This window comes from Aotus nancymaae, unplaced genomic scaffold (assembly GCF_030222135.1).
Source record: "Aotus nancymaae isolate 86718 unplaced genomic scaffold, 86718_ANA_hifiasm-v0.15.2.pri h1tg000049l, whole genome shotgun sequence".
NCBI lineage: Eukaryota > Metazoa > Chordata > Mammalia > Primates > Aotidae > Aotus > Aotus nancymaae.
In genome coordinates this window covers 21647992-21673046 of record NW_026988463.1, presented here as the reverse complement: position 1 = coordinate 21673046, position 25055 = coordinate 21647992, and the positions used below count along the sequence as shown (strand labels likewise).

Below are 25055 nucleotides of genomic sequence, written 5' to 3'. Positions count from 1 at the left end.
ATGCCTCACTGACATTGGGTGCATTTGTTACCCGGTGTTGCATAAGAATTTCCCTAAATGGGGAATGGAGTGGCCAACGGCCTGCAGAGCAACATGCCCAAGTTTTACTGTGACTACTGCGACACATACCTCACCCATGACTCTCCATCTGTGAGAAAGACATGCTGCAGTGGTAGGAAACACAAAGAGAATGTGAAAGACGACTATCAGAAATGATGGAAGAGCAGGCTCAGTGCCTGATTGACAAAACAACGGCTGCATTTCAACAAGGAAAGACACCTCCTACTCCATTCTCTGCTCCTCCTCCTGCCAGGGCAATGATACCACCTCCCCCCAGTCTTCCGGGTTCTCCTCGCCCTGGTATGATGCCAGCACCCCATATGGGGGCCTCTCCCATGATGCCAGTGATGGGCCCTCCTCCTTCTGGGATGATGCCAGTGGGACCTGCTTCTGGAATGAGGCTACCCATGGGAGGCCACATGCCAGTGATGCCCGGGTCCCCAATGATGAGACCTCCTGCCTGTCCCATGACGGTGCCCACTCAGCTGACAACGACTCGACCAGACAGATAAGGATAGAGGGCAGAAAGGATAGAGGGCAGGCCTCATTATATCAGTTTTATATTACCTGTTCTGCTTCACCAGGAGATCGTGCTGCTGTGATGCTGGGTTTTCTAAACAGCATAAGGAAGACTTGCTCCCCTGTCCTATCAAAGAGAATAGTTTTGGAGGGGAGAAGTGGGACAAAAAAGTTTTCATTTGTATTGGGAAATGTGAAAATAAAATTGTCAACTCTTTTAGTTTAAAAAAAAAAAAAAAAGAATTTCCCTAAACTTCTGTTACATCTCAGTTTCTGTGGGTCAGGCATCTGAGCATGGCCTCACTGGTTTCTTGGCTCAGGGATTCTCTCAAAGCCGCAAGCAACTATAGGTTCTAGCCAGTCCTGGAGTTTTCTTAAGGCACAACTTGGGGAGGATCTACTTCCATCCCTCTTGCGGGCTGTTGGCCAACCTCAGGTCCTTGCTGACTGTTGCCTGGAGATATCAGTTCTTTGCCATGTGGGCCTCTCTGTAGGTCAGCTCACAGCGTGGCAGCCAGCATTCCTCAAAGCCACCCCGGGGGAGAGAGAGAGAGAGCAGGTGCGAGCTGCTGTCCTCCTAGTTGTGGAAGCAACTTCTCACCACTTTTGTTGTACAGTCCATGTATTCCTTATCTGGAACGCTTGGGACCAGAAGTGTTTTTGGATTTCGGATTTTTTGCATATTGAGGTATCTGCATATATATAATGAGATATCTTGGAGATGGGATCCAAGTCTAAACATGAGATTCATTTATGTTTCTTATATGCCTTATACACATAGGTTGAAGGTGATACTATGGAAGGTGATACTATGTGATATTTTAAATAATTTTGTGCAGGAACCAAAGTTTTGACTATCTCGACTAGCCTGTCACATGAGTTTGGGTGTGCAATTTTCCACTTGTGGCATCATGTCAGCACTCAAAAACCTTCAAATATCAGATCAGTTGTGGGTTTTGTTTTTGTTTTTGAGACAGAGTCTCACTCTTTGCCCAGGCTGGAGTGCAGTGGCACGATCTTAGCTCACTGCAACTTCTGTCTCCTAGGTCAATTAATTCTCCTACTTCAGCCTCCTGAGTAGCGGGGACCACAGGCGCATGCCACCTTGCCTGGCTAATTAATGTGTTTTTAGTAGAGATAGGGTTTCACCATGTTGCCCAGGCTACTCTCAAACTCTTGAACTCAAGCAATTTTCCTACCTTGGCCTCCCAAAGCACTGGGATGACAGGCATGAACCACTGCACCTGGCCTATTGGGGCATTTGAAATTAGACATATTTGGCATGTTGCTTATTAGACAGAAGTCACCAGGTCCAGCCCACACTCAAGGGGAGGGACTACACAAGGACAGGAACACCAGGAGGTGAGAATCATTGGGGGCCATGTTAGAAGCTGGTTGACACATTGGGTCTCAGACAGTAATGTGTAAAGTCATTTTAATTATTTGTTATTTTGAATGAGAAGAATGTTATTTTCTACATTTAAAATGTCCACAAAGGGCCGAGTGTGGTGTCTCACAGCTGTAATCCCAGCACTTTGGGAGACCGAGGTGGGTAGATCACCTGAGGTCAGGAGTTCAAGACCAGCCTGGCCAATGGTGAAACTCCATCTCTACAAAAATACAAAAATTTGCCTGGCACGGTGGTGGGTAACTATAATCCCAGCTACTCAGGAGGCTGAGGCAGGAGAATCACTTGAACTTGGGAGGCAGAGGTTGCAGTGAGCCAAGATCATGCCATTGCACTCCTGCCTGGGTGACAGAGTGAGACTCAGTCTCAAAAAAAAAAAAGAAATTAGCTGGGCATGGTAGTGCACACCTGTAATCCCAGCTACTTAGGAAGTTGACACCCTCTGGGTGACAGAGGGACACTGTCTCAAAAAAAAAAAAAAGAGGTCCACAAAGATATATATTGAAAGAGCTTTCTTCTGGTCTTGACTCTGGCCACTCAATTCTGCTGTCCAGAGACAACCAATGTTAAAATTTTCTTATGTCTCCTCCAGAGACATTCAGTGCATATCTCTTTTGTCTTATTCACATGGTAGCACACAGTGTACTATGTACATGCTATATGGTGCCCACTTACTATCTTGAGGATCAGATATTAGTCCATAATAATGCATAATACTGCATTTATGGATATAACATCATTAATCAGTTTCATCTTCACAAACCTTTATTTTTTAATTTAATTTTATATTTTGAGATGGAGTCTTGCTATGTTCCCCAGGCTGGAGTGCAGTGGTGCAATCTTGACGCACTGCCATCTCCCTCTCCCGGTTCAAGTGATTCTCTGGCCTCAGCCTCCCAAGTAGCTGGGATTATAGGCACCTGCCACCATACCGGGCTAATTTTTGTATTTTTTTAGTAGAGATAGGGTTTCACCATGTTGGTCAGGCTGGTCTTGAACTCCTGACCTCAAGTGATCTACCCACCTCAGCCTCACAAAGTGCTGGAATTACAGGTGTGAGCCACTACGTCCGGCCTTAACAAACCTTTATTTCTTTTTTTTTGGAGATGGAGTCTTCCTCTGTCGCCCAGGCTTGAGTGCAGTGGCATGATCGTGGCTCACTGCAACCTCCACCTCCAGGGTTCAAGTAATTCTCCTATCTCAGTCTCCCAAGTAGCTGGGACTATAGGCACACCTCACCACACCTGGCTAATATAATTTATTAAAAAATTTTTAGTAGAGACGGGGTTTCACCATGTTGCCCACGCTGGTCTTGAACTCTAAAGCTCAGGCAATGTGCCTGCCTTGGCCTCCCAAAACGCTAGGATTATAGGCATGAGCCACCACATTTGACCCAAACCTTTACATTATTTCTAATATTTGGTTATAAAACAAGAGCTGTGATGACTAATGTTGACATACATCATTTTGCACTTGTGCGGTGTGTTTGCAGAATACCTTCCTAGAGGTGGAATTGCAGGGTCAAGTTGTGGCTTTGTTAGATACTGCCACGTGACTGGTCCTTTACTTGTTTACACTTTCATCAGCAATATCATAACATTTACATTGCAGTTCCAGTGAACTGTTTGGGCAAGGGCTCAGGTATTTGGCCAAGGTCATGACATTCACTGTGACATTGCTTTTTAATTATAAACAATCTATTTGTCTGTTGACAGAAGATTTTTTTTTTCCCCATCTCACTCTGTTACCCAGGCTGGAGTGCAGTGGCACGATCACAGCTCACTGTAGCCTTGAATCTCCTGGGTTCAGGCAGTCCTACAACCTCAGCCTCCTGAGTAGCTGTGACCACAGCCGCATACCACCACACACAGCTAGTGTTTTGTTTTGTTGTTTTGAGATGGGGTCTCACTCTGTCACCCAGATTGGAGTACAGTGGCATGATCTCTGCTTGAGGCAACCTCTGCCTCCTGAGCTCAAGCAGTCCTCCCACCTCAGCCTCCCAAATAGCTGGAACCACAGGTGTGTGCCGCCATGCCTGGCTAATTTTTTTTTGTACTTTTGGTAGAGATGGGGTTTCTCCATATTGCCTAGGCTGGTCTCAAATCCTGAGCACAAGAGATCCACCCGCCTCAGCCTCCCAAAGTGCTGGGATTATAGGTGTAAGCCACCATGCCCGTCTGGCACACAGCTAGTTTTTAAATTTTTGTAGAGATGGAATCTCCCTATTTTGCCCAGGCTGGCATGAAACTCAAGCAATATTCCCGCCTCAGCTTCCCAAAGTGCTGGGATTATAGGAATGAGCCACCATGCCTGGCCAACAGATTATTATTTTTTAAATTATGGTCATGCCCTATTGTGGAATCCATGCAGCCATTTATTTATTTATTTGTTTTAAGCTTTCAAGATTTGTATTAAATCCTAGTCTGATTTAACAGTATCTGATATTATAGACATCATTTCATGGTGAACATGTTTAATAAGCAAAAGCAAATCAGACAGCTCATCTAAGTTGTTATTTTTTGGAGATTAAGCAGTAAGGTAGCAACTACACAGAACTCGATGGATGCTGATGGACACTTGCTCAGTTTTCATACAAGCTGTGCTAGTTATCAAAGTATATCTGCTAATATTTAATATAGTAGATTGAGTGATTGTAGTTCTCATTCCGATATCTTAATTATAAGTACCTTATTGAGAAAACATTTTGACAGTTTCACTGACTTCAGATTAGCATAATATCAAAGAAGAGAGTCAAGAGTACAGTGAAAACTGAACACAGAGATTGTTGTTGAAGGAAAAGGAAGTAAAGAAAATAAAGAGAGTGAAGTGTCATTGGGGTGGAAAAGTCAAACAAGCCTAGACATTTGTTTGGAAAAAAAAAACAGATCAAGTACGGATTTCACAAACCAAAAGTTTATAAACTCAGTGCAACACAAATCCTTGTTGTTGTAAAAGCTTAGTTGAAACTAAAAGATTAGTAAAAACTATTACTTTGGGCCTTAAACAGTACCAGCTCTTATGATCAAAAAAGATCACAACTCCAGGCCGGGCGCGGTGGCTCAAGCCTGTAATCCCAGCACTTTGGGAGGCCGAGGCGGGTGGATCACGAGGTCAAGAGATCGAGACCATCCTGGTCAACATGGTGAAACCCCGTCTCTACTAATACAAAAAATTAGCTGGGCACGGTGGCACGTGTCTGTAATCCCAGCTACTCAGGAGGCTGAGGCAGGAGAATTGCCTGAACCCAGGAGGCGGAGGTTGCGGTGAGCCGAGATCGCGCCATTGCACTCCAGCCTGGGTATCAAGAGCGAAACTCCGGGGGCCGGGCCCGGTGGCTCAAGCCTGTAATCCCAGCACTTTGGGAGGCCGAGGCGGGTGGATCACGAGGTCAAGAGATCGAGACCATCCTGGTCAACATTGTGAAACCCCGTCTCTATTAATACAAAAAAAATTAGCTGGGCACGGTGGCGCGTGCCTGTAATCCCAGCTACTCAGGAGGCTGAGGCAGGAGAATTGCCTGAACCCAGGAGGCGGAGGTTGCGGTGAGCCGAGATCGCGCCATTGCACTCCAGCCTGGGTAACAAGAGCGAGACTCCGTCTCAAAAAAAAAAAAAGAGCGAAACTCCGTCTCAAAAAAAAAAAAGATCACAGCTCCAGCCTGGGCAATATGGTGAAACCCAGTCTATACTAAAAGTACAAAAATTAGCTGGGCATGGTGGCATATGCCTGTAATCTCAGCTACTCAGGAGGCTGAGGCAGGAGAATCGCATGAACCCAGGAGATGGAGATTGCAATGAGCCAAGATGGTGCCACTGTACTCCAGCCTGGGAGACAGAGTGAGACTCTGTCTCAGGAAAAATAAAAAAATCGGGGCCGCAATAGTTAAGATTGTATTAGTTGATTTTATTTTACACTAGGTGATAGGTACAAAGCAATCCTCCTTAATAAAGTTGACGGTTAGCTTCCCTCAGAACTTTTTTTTTTTCAGACAGGGTCTTGCTCTGTCACTCAGGCTAGACTGGTGCAATCATGACTCACCACAGTCTTGACTTCCTGGGCTCAAATGATCCTCCTGCTTCAGCCTCCCAAATAGATGGGACTACACCCATGTACCCACCACGCCTGGCTAATTTTTTTTTTTTTTTTTTTTGAGACAGAGTTTCGCTCTTGTTACCCAGGCTGGAGTGCAATGGTACGATCTCGGCTCACCGCAACCTCTGTCTCCTGGGTTCAGGCAATTCTCCTGCCTCAGCCTCCTGAGTAGCTGGGATTACAGGCACGCGCCACCATGCCCAGCTAATTTTTTGTATTGTTAGTAGAGACGGGGTTTCACCATGTTGACCAGGATGGTCTCGATCTCTTGACCTCGTGATCCACCCGCCTCGGCCTCCCAAAGTGCTGGGATTACAAGTGTGAGCCACCACGCCCGGACTAATTTTTTTTTTTTTTAATGTCTAGTAGAGACAAGATCTTGTTCTGTTACCCAGGCTGGTTTCGAACTCCTGGGCTCAAGCAGTTCTGCCTTGTCCTCCCAAAGTGCTGGGATTACAGGAGTGAGCCACCACACTTAGACAGAATGTATTTAATAATGCACATTTAAAACAAGTATTTATCTGACAAGTTGTTCTGTAATCCAATCATGATAGCTTGGAGAACAACATTTAGAAAACAAAAGCCAATGTAAAAAAGACAAAATAACCAGAAGCTGGGGTGGTGGCTCATGCCTGTAATCCCAGTACTTTGGGAGGCCAAGGCGGGCAGATCACTTGAAGTCAGGAGTTTGAGACCTGCCTGGCCAACCTGGTGAAACCCCATCTCTACTGAAATTAGCTGGGCATGCTGGTGTGCACCTTCATAGGTTATCCCAGCTACCTATGAAGCTGAGGCATGAGAATCGCTTGAGCTTGAGAGGCAGAGGCTACAGTGAGCCAAGAGATCATGCTGTTGCACTCCAGCCTGGGTGACAGAGCGAGACTCCATCTCAAAAACAAAAATGAAAAAAACTCAACTAGGACAGTATAGGTGTTAGGTGGCTCAGACTTTTCAGTTTTCTTATTGAATCATCAATATATCGATGTAGAATATCTGTTCCGGCTAGGTGCGGTGGCTCATGCCTGTAATCTCAGCACTTTGGAAGGCCAAGGCGGGCAGACTGCTAGAGCCCAGAAGTTCAAGCCCAGCCTACGCAATGCGATAAGACCCCGTTTCTACTAAAAACATAGAAAATTAGGCAGGCATGGTGGCACATGCCTGTAGTCCCAGCTACTCGGGAGGCTGAGGTGGGAGGGTCACCTTAGCCTTGGGAAGGTCAAGGCTGCAGTGAGCTGTGATCACACCACTGTACTCCAGCCTGGGTGACAGAGTCAGCCCTGTCTCAAAAAAAAAAAAAAAAGAAAGAAAAGAAACTGTCTCTACTAAAAATACAAGAAATTAGCCAGCTATAGTTGTGTATACCTGTAGTCCCAGCTGCTGAGATGGGAGAATCACCTGAGCACCTGAGCCCAAGAAGTCAAGACTGCAGTGAGCCATGACTGCACCACTGCACTCCAGCCTGCTCAACAGGAGTGAGACCCTGTCTCCTGTCTCAATAAATGAATGAATGAACAAATGAATGTTTCTTCAGCTGGCCCTACTGCTCTGGATTTAAAGAAATGCCTTTTCGGCCAGGCACAGTGGCTCACGCCTATAATCCCAGCACTTTTGGAGGCCGAGGCGGGTGGATCACGAGGTCAAGAGATCGAGACCATCCTGGTCAACATGGTGAAACACTGTCTCTACTAAAAATACAAAAAATTAGCTGGGCATGGTGGCGCACACCTGTAGTCCCAGCTACTTGGGAGGCTGAGGCAGGAGAATTGCCTGAACCCAGGAGGCGGAGGTTGCGGTGAGCCGAGATTGCGCCATTGCACTCCAGTCTGGGTAACAAGAGCGAAACTCCGTCTCAAAAAAAAAAAAAAAAAAAAAGAAATGCCTTTTCTTCCTGGTTTTATTTAACCTTTGAGAGCCATCCAATAATCTGTTTCCCTTTAAAATCCCAAATACTAAGGTACCTCATTTTCCCAATCTGAAACATGTTATCAGCCAGGCGCAGTGGCCTATAATCTAATCCCAGCACTTTGGGAGACTAAGGCGGGTGGATCACTTGAGCCCAGGAGTTCAAGACCAGCCTGGGCAACATGGGGAAACCCCATCTCTATATGAAATTTAAAAAAGAAAAGAAACGTGTTATTATTTCCACTGCTCCTGTTCTGTTTGGAAGTCTCACTATGTTGCCCAGAGCTCCTGAACTTTTGCCAGTCTTTTGTTCCTTTACAAGTTTTTCTGGTGCAACTTTCTTTTTCTTCTTTAACTTTTTGTCAACCTCACTGTCAGAATTGCTGCCAGAAGAGCTTGAAGAAACAAGTACCTTTGATTTAGGCATTGCGCTGCCCACTCCTGCAGCTGAGCACCCTCCTGTTCACTCACATGCAACTGACTCATTTTTAAAAACTTTTTTTCTTTTGAGCCAGGCATCATGGCTCACGCCTGTAATCCCAACACTTTAGGAGGTCAAGGCAGGCAGATCACCTGAGGTTGGGAGTTTGAGACCAGCCTGACCAACATGGAGAAACCCCATCTCTACTAAAAATACAAAATTAGCCGGGTTAGTGTCAAGCACCTGTAATCCCAGCTACTTGAGAAGGCTGAGGCAGGAGAGTCACTTGACCTCGGGAGGCAGAGCCAAGATTGCGCCATTGCACTCCAGCCCGGGCAACAAGAGTGAAACTCCGTCTCAAAAAAAAAAAAAAACAAATTCTTTGTGCTCAAGGTCACAAAGCTGTGAGAGGTTAGGACTCCATCCACCTGTCCATCAACAGTACTCAACGCAGCTCTGCTCCCCATCAGGTATGACAATCGGTGCCGGAACCTGAACCAGGAGCAGGTGGCCCAGAAGCTGGCCAAGGACCCCAAGCCTTCGATCCGCTTCCGCCTGGAGGAGGCAGCACCGGCCTTCCAGGACCTGGTGTACGGCTGGAATAAGCATGACGTGGCCAGCGTGGAGGGAGACCCAGTCATCATGAAGAGTGACGGCTTCCCCACATACCACCTGGCCTGCGTGGTGGATGACCACCACATGGGCATCAGCCACGTGCTGCGGGGCTCTGAGTGGCTCGTCTCCACTGCCAAGCACCTGCTCCTCTACCAGGCCCTGGGCTGGCAGCCGCCCCTCTTCGCCCACCTCCCCCTGCTCCTCAACAGAGATGGCAGCAAACTCTCCAAGAGGCAAGGAGACATTTTCCTGGAGCACTTTGCTGCTGATGGCTTCCTGCCTGATTCCTTGTTGGACATCATTACCAACTGTGGCTCGGGTTTTGCAGGTACCTGCCCACCTATGCAGTCCCAGCAGCAGAGAGCATGGCCAGGAGGAGCAGGGGTTTGGCTCAGATAGGCCTGCTCTTTGGTCCCAGCTGCTTTGCCACCTGCCAGCCAGGTGACCTTGGACAAGTTCATTATTTTATTCAACAAACGTTTATTGTGCCAGACGCTGCATTAAGTGCTGGGGCTACAATAGTGAGCAAGATAGACATGATCCCTGTCCTCAAGGGGCTTATAGTCTCTGAGCCTCAGTTGCCTATCTGCAAAATGCGGATAAGTGTCTGCCTCATCGGATTAGGATTCACTGAGCTCAGGAGTGTAAGGTACCCAGCCCAGCAGCTGTCACACAATAGGCACAAAAAATGACAGACCCTATGATTATGACAGTTACGTTATTACTGCTATTACAAGCATGTATGCTAATAGTATGATCAGTATTCATATGGATCTAGTTTCTTTTTTTCCTTTTTCCTTTTACTGCCAGATGAGTCTAGTTTATTTCAAGCTGAGCACTTATCCATGATCCAAGGCTTAGACCCAAATCTTGAAGAAGCAAGCATCAAATAGGATGACTCCTTTGTGGCAAGGATTTTTGAAAATGTGTCCAGAATAGTCTGCCTGCCGGTCTCATTTCATTTAACACAACATACTATTAAGGGGTAGATACTTAACGTCCACTATTTGTAAGAGGATTGTGAGGCTCAGAGAAGCTGAGTAACTTGCCACAGTCACATACCTAGTGAGAGAGAATGGCATTTTAGGCCTATGCCTGATCACGATGCTGCTACCATGTGGGACTGAGCTGCTGCTCACAAGAAGCAGCTCCCAGCACCATGGTTCTTAACTCTTGACTGTGCTTTGGAATCAACTAGGAAGCTTGTAAAATACGCCCAGACCCCAACCAAAACCAGTCGACTCAGAGTCTCCGGTACAGCCAGGCTAGGGGTGTACTGTTCTGCAGCTCGTGTCTTGAGAGTAATGGGGATAGGTTTAGCCTGATTGTTTTCAGACTCTTTTTTTCCTTAACGACGGAACCCTTTCTGAAAATAAGAGGTCATTCAGCCTCTTGATAGAAGGCTAGAAGCCAAAGCTAGAAGTTAAATCCCTTTATTCAAGTGGAATGTGGGGCCCAGGGCTTGCTAACTCAGCCTCCCTTGTGTTTGAAAATAGAAGGAGGATGGGCGCAGTGGCTCATGCCTTAAGCCCAGCACTTTGGGAGGCCAATGTGGAAGGATCATTTGAGCCTGGGAGTTTGAGACTAGCCTGGGCAATATAGTGAAACTCCGTCCCTACAGAAAAAATTATTTATTTATTTATTTATTTATTTATTTATTTATTTATTTATTTATTTATATGCCAGAGTCTAACTCTGTCACCCAGCCTGGAATGCAGTTGTGTGATCTTAGCTCACTGCAACCTCCACCTCTCAGGTTCAAATGATTCTTCTGCTCAGCCTCCAGAGTAGCTGGGATTACAGGTGTGCACTACCATGCCTGGCTAATTTTTGTATTTTTAGTAGAGACAGGGTTTCACCATGTTGGCCAAGCTGGTCTGTAACTCCTGACCTTGTGATCTGCCCACCTCGGCCTCCCAAAATGCTGGGATTACAGGTGTGAGCCACCATGCCTGGCCCTACAGAAAAATTTAAAAATTAGCTGGGTGAGGCAGGCTGGAGGATCACTTGAGCCCAGGAGTTGGAGGTTACAGTGAGCTATAATTGTACCACTGCACTCCCGCCTGGGCAACAGAGCAAGACCATGTCTCTTAAAAAAAGAGATAAAGTGGAAGGAGGAAGAGAGGAAGGAACCTGAGTGGCTGGGCCTCTCTTATTTACAGGGAACCAGATGGGCAGGACTCTGCCGGAGCTGATCACACAGTTCGACCTGACCCAGATCACCTGCCACTCAGCCCTGTTGGACCTGGAGAAGCTCCCAGAATTCAACAGGTGAGTGGGGAGCATGGCGATCCCCTGGTGGGAAAGGACTTTCTTGCTCATGACGGTCCCTACAGCAGAGGGGATAACAGGCTCTGGTACCTAATTCTGTGTGACCATGGCTAAATCACATAACCTCTTTGAGCCTCTGTTTCCTCTTCTCTAAAATGGGATTAACAGTACCGATCTTATATGATTGTTGTATGAAAGTATCTTGTATTAAATGTTGCATGAAAGTATCTCATATAGCCCTGGCACATCGAAAGTGCTCAGTTAATGGTACGTGTGTTTTTATCATGAGCATTGTGTTCCTGGCCACCCCTTGTGTGGACTCTGTTAACAACCAAAGCCTGGAGAGGGGTATCTTCACTTTAGACTCACCTCCCCCACTCAGCCTCACACCCAGCCAACACAGTGAGTGAGCACTGTCTCGTGGCATCTAGTTTATATTTCATATATTTGATACTGCAAGTAGCTCTTCACTTTGGAACCTCCAAGTATCATTCCAACTCAGATCACTGTTGACATGTCTGAGTCAAAGGGTATTAGTTGACTGGGCGTGGTGGCTAACACCTTTAATTCCAGCACTTTGGAAGGCCAAGGTGGGCAGATCAGTTGAGGTCAGGAGTTTGAGACCAGCCTGGCCAACATGGTGAAACTCCGTCTCTACTAAAAATGTAAAAATTAGCTGGGCATGGTACATGCTTGTAGTCCCAGCTACTTGGGAGGCTGAGGCAGGAGGATCACTTGAACCTGGGAGGTAGAGGTGCAGTGAGACAGGATCACACCACTGCACTCCAGCCTGGGCAACAGAGTGAGACTCTTTCTTTAAAAAAAAAAAGTTATGCCAGGCGCGGTGGCTCATGCCTGTAATCCCAGCACTTTGGGAGACCGAGGAGGGCAGATGATGAGGTCAGGGGATCGAGACCATCCTGGCTAACATGGTGAAACCCTGTCTCTATTAAAAATATAAAAAATTACCTGGGCATGGTGGCATGCGCCTGTAATCCCAGCTACTTGGGAAGCTGAGGCAGGAGAGTTGCTTGAACCTAGGAGGCAGAGGTTGCAGCGTACCAAGATCATGCCACTGCACTCTAGCCTGGGTGACACAGCGAGACTCCATCTCAAAAAGAATATATGCAATTTGTACTTTTATCATTTTATGTTTCTTTTTGAGATAGGGTCTTGCTCTGTCACTCTGGCTGGAGTGCAGTGGAGAGATCATGGCTCACTGCAGCCTTGAATTCCTGGACTCAGACGATCCTCCTGCTTCCCCCTTTCAAGTAGCTGGGACTACAGGTGTGCACGTATGTTTGCATTAGCCAAATGCCTGGCTAATTTTTTATAGAAACCGAGTCTCACCATGTTATCCAGGCAGGTCTTGAACTCCTGGCCTCAAGCAGTTCTCCTGCTTCAGCCTCCCAAAGTGCTGGGATTATAGGCATGAGTCACTGTGCCTAGCCTTTTATCTTCCTTATTATAGAGAAAGTGATATCTCAGTCTGGGCGTGGTGGCTCACGCCTGTAATCCAAGCATTTTGGAGGCCAAGGCAGGTGGATCACCTGAGGTCAGGAGTTCAAGACCAGCCTGACCAACATGGTGAAACCCCGTCTTTATAAAAAAATAAAATAAATAAAAATAAATAAAAAATAAAAAAATAAAAATAAAATAAAAAAGAGAAAGGGATATCTCAGGGAGAAATGGAGCCAGGGCAGGAGAGATAATTTGTGATTCATTCAAGTCCTCCTAGAAGCGCAAGCGGTAGTCAGAAGGAAGATGAAGGTGGGCTTTTGCTTAATGTGAGTCAGGGAGGGGATGGGATGTTAGGATTAATGCTTGTAGGTTTAATGCAGCCAAAACTGCTGTTATTTTTAGACTTTTTTTTTGAGACAGAGTCTCATCTCTGTCACCCAGGCTGGAGTGCAGTGGTGCGATTTCAGCTCACTGCAACTTCCACTTCTGGGGTCCAAGTGATTCTCCTGCCTTAGCGTCCTTAGTAGCTGGGATTACATGCGGCTGCCACTACACCCAGGTAATTTTTTGTATTTTTAGTAGAGACGGGGTTTCACCGTGTTGGCCAGGCTGGTCTCGAACTCCTGACCTTGTGATTCACCCGCCTCAGCCTCCCAAAATGCTGGGATTATAGGCAAGAGTCACTACGCCTAGCCTTAGACATTTTTATAATCAAGCCACCTCTATGATTCTTTTTAGTAATAGTGGTCAAGATAGTAGTTGTCCCAGCAGTAGTAGTACTACTATGGTGGTGTAAATAGTAATAGTCATTATCATTTATTAAGCGCTTACTCTGTTCTTGGACCATATGTGTATTTTTTTGTTTGTTTTTTGAGACAAAGTCTTGTTCTGTTGCCCAGGCTGGAGTGCTATGGTGCAATCTCAGCTCACTGCATCCTCCATCTCCCAGGTTCAAGCGATTCTTGTGCCTCAGCCTCCCAAGTAGCTGGGATTACAGGTATGTGTCATCACAACCAGCTAATTTTTGTAATTTTAGTAGAAATGGGGTTTCACCATGTTGGCCAGGCTGGTCTGGAACTCCTGACCTCAGGTGATCCACTTGCCTCAGCCTCCCACAATGCTGGGATTACAGACGTGAGCCACTGCGCCCAGCCCCTTTATATGTATTATCTGTCACAAGCATGGTCATGAGGGCCACTTGCTTTTTGCCTTCAGCTGTCTCATCTAGCTATTTAGGAGGTTCTAGACAAGTTTTTCTTGGTACCTTTAAAAATATATATTATTACATTTTTCGGCCAATCTGCATTGCAAATAACTTTCCTAAGCGTGTCATTTGTCTACCCTCTGACGTGCCAGTGCCTCTTTTCACACCCCCAGCTCCGAGATGAGGTTGTAGTTCAGGTCTTGCTGTCAGTGTATTCCATGAAGGCCCTCAGTTAATCTCCACGACTGTCCTGTGCAGGAGACCCTCTTGTTATCCCCACTGGATGAGGATCCTGACCTCCAAGTGGTTTTATGACCTGCTACAAGCACCTGGTAGGGCGGGCTTCACACATAGACCTGTCTGATTTCAGATCCCATGAGATGCTTACCCATGCTTTCCTGTCTGCCCTTCTTCCATGCCGTGGACAAGGAGCTAAAGCATCTCAGCATGGTGCTCTGCCCTGGGTAGCTCTGTCTCTCCGGTCTCTCTAATTCTGCCCAGGAGAGGGGAGGGCAGTTTAAAGGGCTGAGGATGACAGGGTGTGGTTTGAGGGTTGGAGTTATATAGAGGCTTTCCTGCTTCCAAAGGAGGGAATATGATAATTAGAAGAATTCTGGAGGCCAGGCATAATGGCTCACACTTGCAATCCCAGCACTTCGGGAGGCTGAGCTGGGCTAATTACTTGAGGTCAGGAATTCTAGACTAGCCTGGCCAACATGGTGAAACCTTGTCTCTACTAAAAAATATAAAAATCAGCCAGGTGTGGGGATGCACAGCTATAATCCTAGCTACTCTGGAGGCTGAGGCAGGAGGATCACTTGAACACAGGAGATAGAGGTTGCAGTGAGCTGAGATCGTACCACTGCACTCCAGCCTGGGTGACAGAGTGAGACTGTCTAAAAAAAGTAAAAAACTAAAAAATTTTTAAAAATGAGAAATTCTGGAAAGGAGAAGGCCCAGGCTTTTAAACTGTGAGCACTTAATTCAAACACATCTGCCCTCTGCCTCCTAATCCTAGAAATCATATTCTTGACCTCCTTTTCTGTTGCAAAGCCCCACAGTTGAAGCTAGACTAGAAGGCAGACACTCCGTATTCTGCTTTGTAAATTCAGGCTCATGTGGAGGCCAGGCAGGCAGCACAGGGAGGCAGTGGGGGCTGGGTCAGAGATATTGAGGAGCAGAGGGACTGACAGACTGCAGTGACGCTCCTGTCAATCTAAAGTGGGCAGCCTCCGCTCTGCCCGGCCTGTTGAAGTCGTGGGCAGCAAGGGCTCTTTGCAGCCGGATCCTCTGATAGCCCAAGAGAAGTCAGAACTCTCTGTTTTTCCATGATCTCTTCTAGTTTAAAATGTTGGCTACTGTCCAGGTGCCATGGTTTATGCCTATAATCCTAGTGCTTTGGGAGGCTGAGGTGGGAGAATTGGTTGAGCCTGGGAGTTCGAGATTAACCTGAGCAATATAGCAAGACCCTGTCTCTACAAGGTAAGTTTAAAAATTAGCCAGGTGTGGTGGTGCACGTCTGTAGTCAGCTACTCACTCAGGAGGCTGAGGCAAGAGGTTTGCTTGAGCCCAGGTGTTTGGCACCACTGCACTCCAGCCTGGGTAATAGCAATACCCTGTCTCTAAAAAATAAAAATAGCTGGGTGTGTGGGCTCATGCCTGTAATCCCAGCTCTTTGGCTGAGGCCAGCAGATCACTGAGGTCAGGAATTCGAGACCAACCTGGCCAACATGGTGAAACCCCATTTCTACTAAAAATACAAAAATTAGCCGGGCATGGTGGTGGATGCTTGTAATCCCAGCTGCTCGGGAGGCTGAAGCAGGAGAATTGCTTAAACCCGGGAAGCGGAGGTTGCAGTGAGCAGAGATCGCACCACTGCACTCTAGGCTGGGCGACAGAGCGAGACTCCGTCTCAAAAATAAAATAAAAGTAAAATGTCAGCTATTATTTTGAAAACACTGAAAATGTGGCTGGGACCAGTGGCCCACACCTGTAATCCTGGTTTTTTGGGAGGCCAAGCTGGGTGGATTGCTTGTTGCCCAGCGTGGGCAACATAGCAAGACCCTATCTTTACACAAAATAAAAAAATTAGCTGGGCATGGTGATGTGTGCCTGTGGGCCCAGCTACTTAGGAAGGTGAGGTGGGAGGTTCGCTTGAGCCTAAGGGGTCTAGGCTGTAGTAAGTTGTGATCGTGGTACTGCACTCCAGCCTGGGCAACAGAGCAAGACTCTCAAACAAAAACAAAACCACTGAAAACAAAGCATGTGTCCGAGTTGCTTGGGACTTTCAGGCTGTTAGTGACCTTAGTCATAGCCCTTTCTTTTTGTAAATGTAAAGAGAATTCTACTTCTAGCTTGTGAAAAGGAAGGCTTATGTGACCTGATGTGTCATTCTTCCAATTTCACCCTTTCCCCGGGGGAGAGACGGTTTTGGTGGGTTGGGGTGTTGGCAGCAGGACAGCCCCTTGACTTCTCACCCAGGCTCCACCTCCAGCGGCTGGTGAGCAGTGAGAGCCAGAGGCACCTGCTGGTAGAGAAGCTGCAGGCCCTTGTGGAGGAGGCCTTTGGGAGCCAGCTGCAAAACAGGGATGTCCTCAACCCAGTCTACATGGAGAGGATCCTCCTGCTGAGACAGGTAGGTGTCAGGGGTCTGGGAGACTGAGGAAGGGGGTACTGGGTGCCCCAATTCCTCCTCCCTTCCAGAGTTCTGTTCCTAGTTCATTCAGACTTCCTGCTTCCCCAGGGTCATATTTGCCGCCTGCAGGACTTGGTGTCCCCAGTGTACTCCTACCTGTGGACTCGCCCTGTGGTGGGTCGAGCGCAGCTGGATGCCATCTCAGAGAAGGCGGATGTGATTGCCAAGCGTGTGCTGGGGTGAGTACCCGTAGGCTGAGCTCAGGGTTCCACAGCCTCCTTCCCTTGCTCCCTCCCACTGCCCCCTTTCTTCCTTCAGGGCTGGGCTGTTGGGCCCCCAGCACAACCCCATGGCTAATGAAGAAGTAACCCTTCACTGGCTTTCATTGGTGAGGAGGGCTTACCCAGAAGACCCAGGCTTTCCGTGGACATAGGCCTGTGTTCACTGCTTGCCCCAACATGGGTTGCATCCCAGCTCTACCATGTACTCACCAGCTTATGTCACCTTGCTCAGGCAGCTTCCCTTTGGCCAAGTTACTGCACCTATTTGAGCTTCCTTTTCCTTCTTGGTAAGAGAGATGATGCTAATTCTTATTGTAACAGTAATGACTTTCAATTACAAACGCAACCAAAGCTGGCTTAGGCAAGAGAGGAATGATTGCTTATGTAACTGCAGAGGCTAGAAGATGGGCTGCATGAAGCACAGCTTAATGCAGGAGTCGGTACTCCATTACCAAGATTCACTTTCTTTCTCTGCCTTTCACCTTCTGCCCCCACTCCTCCACGCAGACCATGCTTCCTGCAGAGGCTCTGTATTAGGTAACTAGAGGGCAGGTTTCTCTACTAAAAGAAATGACAGTGCATATCCCCTGTGGAATTTCTCCCTTATGTAGCAATCTGCAGGAAGCAGCTCAGGGCTCATCCTCCCACCTCAGCCTCTTTGAGTAACTGGGACTACAGGCTGCCACACCAGCTAATTTTTTTATTTTTTTGTAGATATGAGGTCTTGCCATGTTGCCCAGGCTGGTCTCAAACTCCTAGGCTCAAGCGATCTTCATGCCTCAGCCTCCCAGAGTGCTGGGATTACAAGTGTGAGACATGGTGCCTGGCCAGAGCCTATTAATTGTAATTCATCAGGATTCAGTGTCCTAACTGCCCGTCTCCACCATGAGGTTGGATTTCAGATTTGCTCTGGGACTCCCTTTTGAGTCAGGAAAGCTGATATCCAAATGTTCAGGAGCTGCCAGATCACTAGAAATCCCTTCTGTGCCCATACCAAGGTCTGGGCCAGCTCTAGCGGGTCTGGAACTGCCATTGTTCCTGACCTGGGGCCTGTCATTCTTTCATCAGTTCCCCCGGCAGCCTGCTTCCCCACAGTGCCATTGGAGAGAGTGTCTGCTTTTTTCCCACATTATATTTTATATATTCAGTATTTCATCTCCTGGATTTTGTAAATAGCAGTACTCACGTGACCCAGTTAATAATTGTCTCAGTCCATGGGGTTGCTATAGCAAAATAACATAGACTGGGGCTTCAGCAGCAGACGTTTATTTCTCATAGGTCTAGAGGCTAGAAGTCCAGGTCAAGATGCCGCCAATTTGGTACCTGGTGAGGGCTTTGTTCCTGGGCTCTTCCCTTTTCCAGCCCTTCGCTGTGTCCTCATATGGTGGAGGGATGAGGGACCTCTCTGGCGTGTCTTTTATAAAGGAACTCATCTGTGTATGAGGGCTCTGCCCGAATGACCTGATCACTTCCCAAAGGCCACACCTCTGTATACTGTCATCATGGGGGTTGAAATTTCAACATGTGAATTTAGGGGAACACAAACATTCAGAACATAGAGATGATGCAATAAGAACAATCACCCTTGTCTGAAACTGAAACTCATCTGCTCCAGTGCTGATAGTTAGTAAGGAAATCTGTCTGCACTAAAAGGCTGTTTCTTTAAATCACTTATGAACCCAGTTCCCTGAGCCAGTAGTGGTCCATACTGAGTTGACTTTGGAATGCAGTTGCCTGGACTGTGTTTGAGCAGGCAGGGTCAGAATTGGCATCACAGGTCATCTGGACCAGTAAGATGTCCAGCCCCAGTTCCTCTTCGGTGTCTCCATTGTGGAATCTCCAGTAATAACTGAGGGGAGGCTGGGCACTGTGGCTCATTCCTGTAATCTCAGTATTCTGGTAGGGTGAATGGGGAGGATCGCTTGAAGCCAGGAGTTTGAGACCAGCCTGGGCAACATACCTTGACCCCATCTTTACAAAATGTAAAAATAAAATTAGCCAGGTATGCTGGCAGGCACCTGTGGTCCCAGCTATTCAGAAGGCTAAGGTGGGAGGATCGTTTGAGCACAGGAGTTTGAGGCTGCAGTGAACTATGATCGTACTACTGCAATTCAGCCTGGGTAACAGAGCAAGACCCTGTCTCTCAAAATAATAATAATAATAATTATTATTATTTTTAAAAACTTAGAGGAACTGAGAAGTTGCAGTGAAATACACTCTACCCCGTCCTATTCTCATCTCTTGACTTTAACTCAGAATCAGGGCTGGGGCAAATTTGTTGCAAGTCCAGCTCTAACTGAATAGAGAATTTCTCCTGAAACTAAAGCTTTTGCAGAGAGGATCTTGCTCCGCTGGACTGCCAGGATTTGAGGGATGGTTGCTGGCCCCTTTGAATTTAGATGCTAGAGTGTTTCAATTTGTAGAAGAAAGGTTGTAGCAGGTTGGTGGTGGAGCCGTTGCTGGAGCTGGGAGGGGCCTTCTGATTTCTTCTGTTCTCAGCTATATCTCCAAAGAAGTCTCCCTCTACCAATCTCAAAGCTATATTTCAGATAATTTCCCAGAGGTTATCCATTCTTCTATGTCAAATCTGTTCCTAAGTTTCTTTTTTGTTGTTCTTCCTGCAAGCAGACCTAAGTTTCTTTTTAGATCCTTTTGTAATATCTCAAAGCTCATGAATGTACTTAAGGTAACTAATTTTTTAAAACTTTAAATTCAAAGATAAAATGTAATACTTGGCCGGGTGCAATGGCTCACGTCTGTAATCCCAGCACTTTGGGAGGCCAAGGCGGGCAGATCACCTGAGGTCAGGAGTTCAAGACCAGCCTGACCAACATGGTGAAACCCCATCTCTACTAAAAATACAAAAATATTAACCACGGGAAGTGGCACATGCTTGTAATCCCAGCTACTTGGAAGGATAAGGCAGGAGAATCACTTGAACCTAGGAGGTAGAGGTTTCAGTGAGCCGAGATTGTGCCATTGCACTGCAGCCTGGGCAACAGAGTGAGACTCCATCTCAAAAAAAAGATGTAATACTTCTGAGTATTTATCATGTGTTCAGGCACTTCATGCTTTATAAGTTTTAACTCTTTATGATAGCCCTGGGGAGGACAGATACTATTATTTATTGATTGATTTTGAGACAAAGTCCCGCTCCATCGCCCAGGCTGGAGTGCAGTGGCACAATCTCAGCTCACGGCAACCTCTGCCTCTTGGGTTCAAGCAATTCTACTGCCTCAGCCTCCTGAGTAGCTGGGACTACAGGTGCCTGCCACCACCCCTGGCTAATATTTTTGTATTTTTAGTAGAAATGGGGTTTCACCATGTTGGCCAAGTTGGTCTCAAACTCTTAACCTCAAGTGATCTGCCCATCTCAGCCTTTCAACATGCTGGGATTACAGGTGTGAGCCACTGCTCTCAGCCTCAGATACTATTATTATTCCCACTTTACAGATGAGAAAACTGAGGCATAGAGCTTGCATGACACAGAGGTAGCGATGAGTAAAGCCTCTTATGGCACCTCTTAGCCCCCTGCATTGTGCCCGCTGGCTTCTCTGTGCGTGGTCCCTCTGTAGTTATTTCTTCCTGACCTGGATAAGAAAGCAGGTGGTCGATATCTTCCTCACATCCCCCAAAACAGGCTTGAACACTGATTGTGCTGCTTGTACTGTAGCTGATCAATAACTTTCTGAAGCCCTCCCTCCCACCGACTTGCCATTGGCCCATGCAGGTCCTGTAGACTGGCCCTCTTCTTCCAGGCTTCTAGAAAGATCTGGTATGACCTTAACTCAGGATGCGCTGGGTGGAGAACTGAAGAAACTTTCAGAAGGTCTGGAAGGCACCAAGCACAGTAATGTGATGAAACTCCTCCGGGTGGCCCTCAGTGGACAGCAGGTAAGGCAGGGACATGAGTTGGATTGTTCCCTGGAGCCCCTCATTGATCCTTTCAACTTACATTTCCTAGCAGGCACCGAGCTCAATGTTGGGGGTACAAAGATCAATGAAACATGATCACTCCCTTCATTCAGTCAATCAGCAGACACTATTGACTACCTACTATGTGCAAGCATTGTGTTAGGTACAGTGGATAAAGTATAGAATGAAACACACATACATAATCTGTCTCCATGAGGTTTGCAGTTTATTGGAGATAACAGACCTAGCAACAGCTTACTTAATATGGGAAAAACAGGCCAGGTGTGGTGGCTTATACCTGCAATTCCAGCACTTTGAGAGGCCTAGGCAGGCAGATCTCCTGAGGTCAGGAGTTTCAGACCAGTCTGGGCAACTTGGTGAAACCTTATCTCTACTAAAAATACAAAAATTAGCCAGGCGTGGTGGTGCACACCTGTAATCTCAGCTACTTGGGAGGGTGAGGCACGAGAATTGCCTTAATGGCAGATGGAGGTTGCATTGAGCCGAGATCGCACCACTGCACTCCAGCCTGGCAACAGAGCGAGACTCCATCTTTGAAAAAAAAAAGAAGGAGGGTGTAGGGGGAGAAACAGGCTCCTGGGACCCATCGTTGTCCAGGGAACCAACACAAGTGCTGATCCTCGGAAGACAGGCAGCAGTGCGGGGGCTGGCCTGGGAATAATTTCTGCAGACTGAGGCTGAGCTTCAGTTCTTTAGGCAGCTTAAGGTAATAAGGCAATATTTGCTCTTTTTGTTCTTAGCAAGGACCTCCTATAGCTGAGATGATGGTGTCTTTGGGACCAAAAGAAGTGCGGGAACGAATCCAGACGGTGCTTTCCAGCTAGGGAGAGGATGTGTCCGGAAGTGGAGATTGCCCTAAGAACCTGTGACCTTAGAAACAGCCTTCAGAGACCCAGAGGAGACCTGGGGCCCATCGGGAAGTTTGCCGAAGGAACTGAGAGTGAAAACAATCTGTGACTGCACACAAGTGCATTTATGGCTCCACCACAGGCCCATCCTTGCCAGTTGGCTGGGGAAGCCCAACCCATCTCCTCCTTGACTCTGGAAAGGCATTCTCCGTGACTGGTTTTTCACACATTACACAGAGGAGGTTAGGAGTTAGTTCACGGAAAAGCTAACATCCCAAAACAGTGCAGAAGGCTTGGGTTTCAGTTTGCTAGGGCCACCATAACAAAATACCACAGAACCAGGTGATTTAAACAACAGAGATTTATTTTCTCACATTTCTGGAGGCTAGAAGTTCAAGATCAAGGTGTCAACAGGCTTGGTTTTTCCTGAGGCCTCTCTTCTTGGCTTGCAGACAGCTGTCTTCTTACTGTGTCCCTGTGCGGTCTTCCCTCCATGCACACACTTGTCTGGTTTCATTATGTGCCCAACGTTCCTCTTCTTAGGAGCACCAGTCAGACTGGATTAGGGTCCACACCACCCTACCAGCCTCATTTTAACTTAATCTCCTCATTAAATGCTCAGTTTCCAAGTGCAGTCTCATTCTGAGGTGCTGGGGGTTTCTCATCGTAAGAATTTAGGGGACACAATTCAGCCCGTAGCAGCTGGGCGGCAGGACTCGTGTCCCAGTTCTCAGGCCCCAAGGACCAGAACAGTGAAGGATATGTGACACAAGCAGGGCTGAACTGCACGCCAGACTTTCTTTGGGGTTGTAAAGGGAGAAGTGACCTCCACTGCCAAGGATAAGCGCTCTTGTCCTATGCTACCCTTTATTCTTGAACCTTGGGGCAGCCTGTGTCTCCTTTCCCTAAATGTCATCTGTTCCTGTTTTCCAGTTCAGACCTGGTCCTTGGACTGGAGACCACCCTGCCTATTTTGTGGCTTTCGCTTCAAATCCATCTCTTCCTTCCTCCATGACTTGTAAGTCATCATCTCTGGTGGTTTCTGAAATGAGGTAATACTTCTTGGGGTCTTCAGTGAAGAGGAATAGCAAAAGTGAAAGCAGGATGGTGCCAGGGTACACAAACGCCTACGAGGCTTCTAGGCTTCCCCTGCGTGGCAGCCAGCCTCTAAGATGGTCCCCAACCATCCTTTCTTCCTACTGTTCACACCCTTGTGTGGTTTCTTCTCACGTTGAATAGGCCTGACTCGTGTAACCATTATGCTATTGAAGAAATGAGAGTTTGACTTCTGAGGGTAAGTCGTAAAATATATCATGCTTCCGTTTTGTTCTCTTGGATCACTTACTTTGGGGGAAGCCAGCTTCCAGGTCTTGAAGATACTCAAGCAGCCTTATGGAGTGCTCCATGTGACAAGGGATCAAGGCCTCCCAACAACAGCCATGGGAGTGTGCCATCTTGGAAACTGGTCCTCTATTTCCAGCCAGGCATTCACATGACTGCAGTCCTGGCTGATCTTGACTGTGACCTCTATAGGAGACCCTAAGCCAGAACCACTCAGAGAAGCTGCCCTGGAATTTCAGACACACATGAACTGTGAGATAGTAAATGTTTATACTTGGTTTGGGGATAATTTGCTCTTTGGCAGTATACAATATATTTATTTTGTCCAGGGAAGTAGAGAGAAAGGCAATCACAGAGTTTGTTGAGCCCCATAGAGTCCTAGTCTTTGCTTAAAGAATATACCTGGGCGGACGCGATGGTTCACACCCGTAATCCCAGCACTTTGGGAGGCGGAGGCAGGCGGATCACAAGGTCAGGAGTTCAAGACCAGCCTGACCAACATGGTGAAACCCTGTCTCTACTAAAAATACAAAAATGTTAGCTGGGTGTGGTGGCATGTGCCTGTAATCCCAGCTACTCAGGGGGCTGAGGCAGGAGAATTGCTTGAACCCAGGAGGCGGAGGTTGTGGTGAGCCAAGATCGCACCACTGCACTCCACCTGGGTGACTGAGCGAGACTCGGTCTCAGAAAAAAAACAAAAAGAATATACCAGTTCTTTCCAATACAGAATCCATTAAGTTCCCTGGTTGCAAGCAATATAAACCAATTTTGCCTCACTTATGTTTATTAGAGGCAATAGGAGAACCATAGCATCTACAGAAAAGCCAAAAAACCAGGTCTTGGAAAAGACAGGAACTGGCTACAGGAGCTAATGGCCAGTCTTGTCCGAGTTCTTTGGTGGGGACACATGAACTACACCGTTTTGTTGTTAATTTCTCTGTGTTTTCCCCTCAGTTTTGGATAGCTCTGCTCAACGTTCAGATTCTGAGGAGTGAGTATCTGTTGGGCTAACTGAGGTCTTGCTGCTGTTCCTTGGCCAGAAATAGGTGGTCTCACAGGGATTATATGCAATGGAGGCAAAGTTGTTCCCAAGGAAAACTAGGGAGCTTTTTCCAGAAGAAGATGTAATGGCAGAAACAACAGGTGGTTGACCACAGAAAGGGACAATAACAACATTTGTGATTTATTACGCACTTGCATGAGCGTTACCCCCTCCCAAGTGTCAGATAATGCTGGTAAATGCCTAAGTTCATCATCTCAGTAAATTTTTGTCATAACCCTGTGAGAGAAGCAGTATTTTTTTTTCAGTTACAGATATGGAAACTGAGGATCTGAAAAGTTAAGTAAAACTTCCTCAGTTGGCTGGGTGCGGTGGCTCACGCCTGTAATCCAGCACTTTGGGAGGCCGAGGCAGATGGATCTCAAGGTCAGAAGTTTGAGACCAGCCTGGTCAACATGGTGAAAACCTGTCTCTACTAAAAATACAAAAAATTAGCCAGGCATGGTGGGCATGCACCTGTAATCCCAGTTACTTGGGAGGCTGAGACAAGAGAATTGCTTGAACCCAGGAGGTGGAGGTTGCAGTGAGCTGAGATCATGCCACTGCACTCCAGTCTGGGTGACAGAACAAGACTCTGTCTCATAAAAAAAAAAAAAAAAAAGAAAACTTCCGAGGTTATAGTATGAGGCAGAACCAAGATTTAAACTCAGGTCTGTGACAATCTAGAGTCTAAGCTTAAGTCTGATCTGCTGAGTGTCGTCAGAGCATCTGTTTCTAAGACATTAAGAATAGTAACCAGGAGCTCCTTGGCTCATGGTCAAGAATGTGCGTGTTTTTAACAATGTGAGTGGTCAAAATGCTAAGTGGATTCTGATGTATCTATAACATGGATGAACCTCTAGGAGTTGATGCTAAATGAAATGTTAGTCACAAAAGGACAAATACTTCCTAACACTTTGTGAGGCCAAGATGGGAGGCTCGCCAAAGGCCAGGAGTTTGAGAGCAGCCTAGGTAACATAGCAAGACCCTGTTTCTACAAAAATAAAATTTTTGTAGTCACC

General features: G+C 46.9%; 2 protein-coding genes and 1 pseudogene across 8 annotated transcripts in view; all 3 read left to right on the top strand.

The window, feature by feature from the left end:
* The window catches only part of EARS2 (glutamyl-tRNA synthetase 2, mitochondrial), a 35371-nt gene extending 13089 nt beyond the window's left edge, over positions 1-22282 (top strand). For 4 of the 7 annotated variants that reach the window (XM_012464730.3, XM_012464731.3, XM_021672297.2 and 1 more), the window contains 6 exons: positions 8873-9345; positions 11180-11288; positions 16435-16588; positions 16697-16827; positions 20628-20763; positions 21546-22282. In XM_012464730.3, coding sequence (XP_012320153.2) covers positions 8873-9345; positions 11180-11288; positions 16435-16588; positions 16697-16827; positions 20628-20763; positions 21546-21629 — 1087 coding nt within the window. In that variant the 3' untranslated portion in view covers positions 21630-22282. Of the gene's footprint in view, positions 1-8872; positions 9346-11179; positions 11289-13648; positions 13747-16434; positions 16589-16696; positions 16828-20627; positions 20988-21545 lie in introns of those variants that run through there. The other 3 variants (XM_064362572.1, XM_012464729.2, XM_064362573.1) reach the window with 3 other exon arrangements.
* LOC105725602 (U1 small nuclear ribonucleoprotein C-like) lies at positions 16-669 on the top strand (annotated as a pseudogene).
* Positions 21717-25055, top strand: part of GGA2 (golgi associated, gamma adaptin ear containing, ARF binding protein 2) — a 53221-nt gene continuing 49882 nt past the window's right edge. The window contains exons 1-2 of the mRNA XM_012464727.3: positions 21717-21895; positions 22587-23985. The gene's annotated coding sequence lies outside the window, so the exon portion shown is untranslated. The remainder of the gene's footprint in view (positions 21896-22586; positions 23986-25055) is intronic.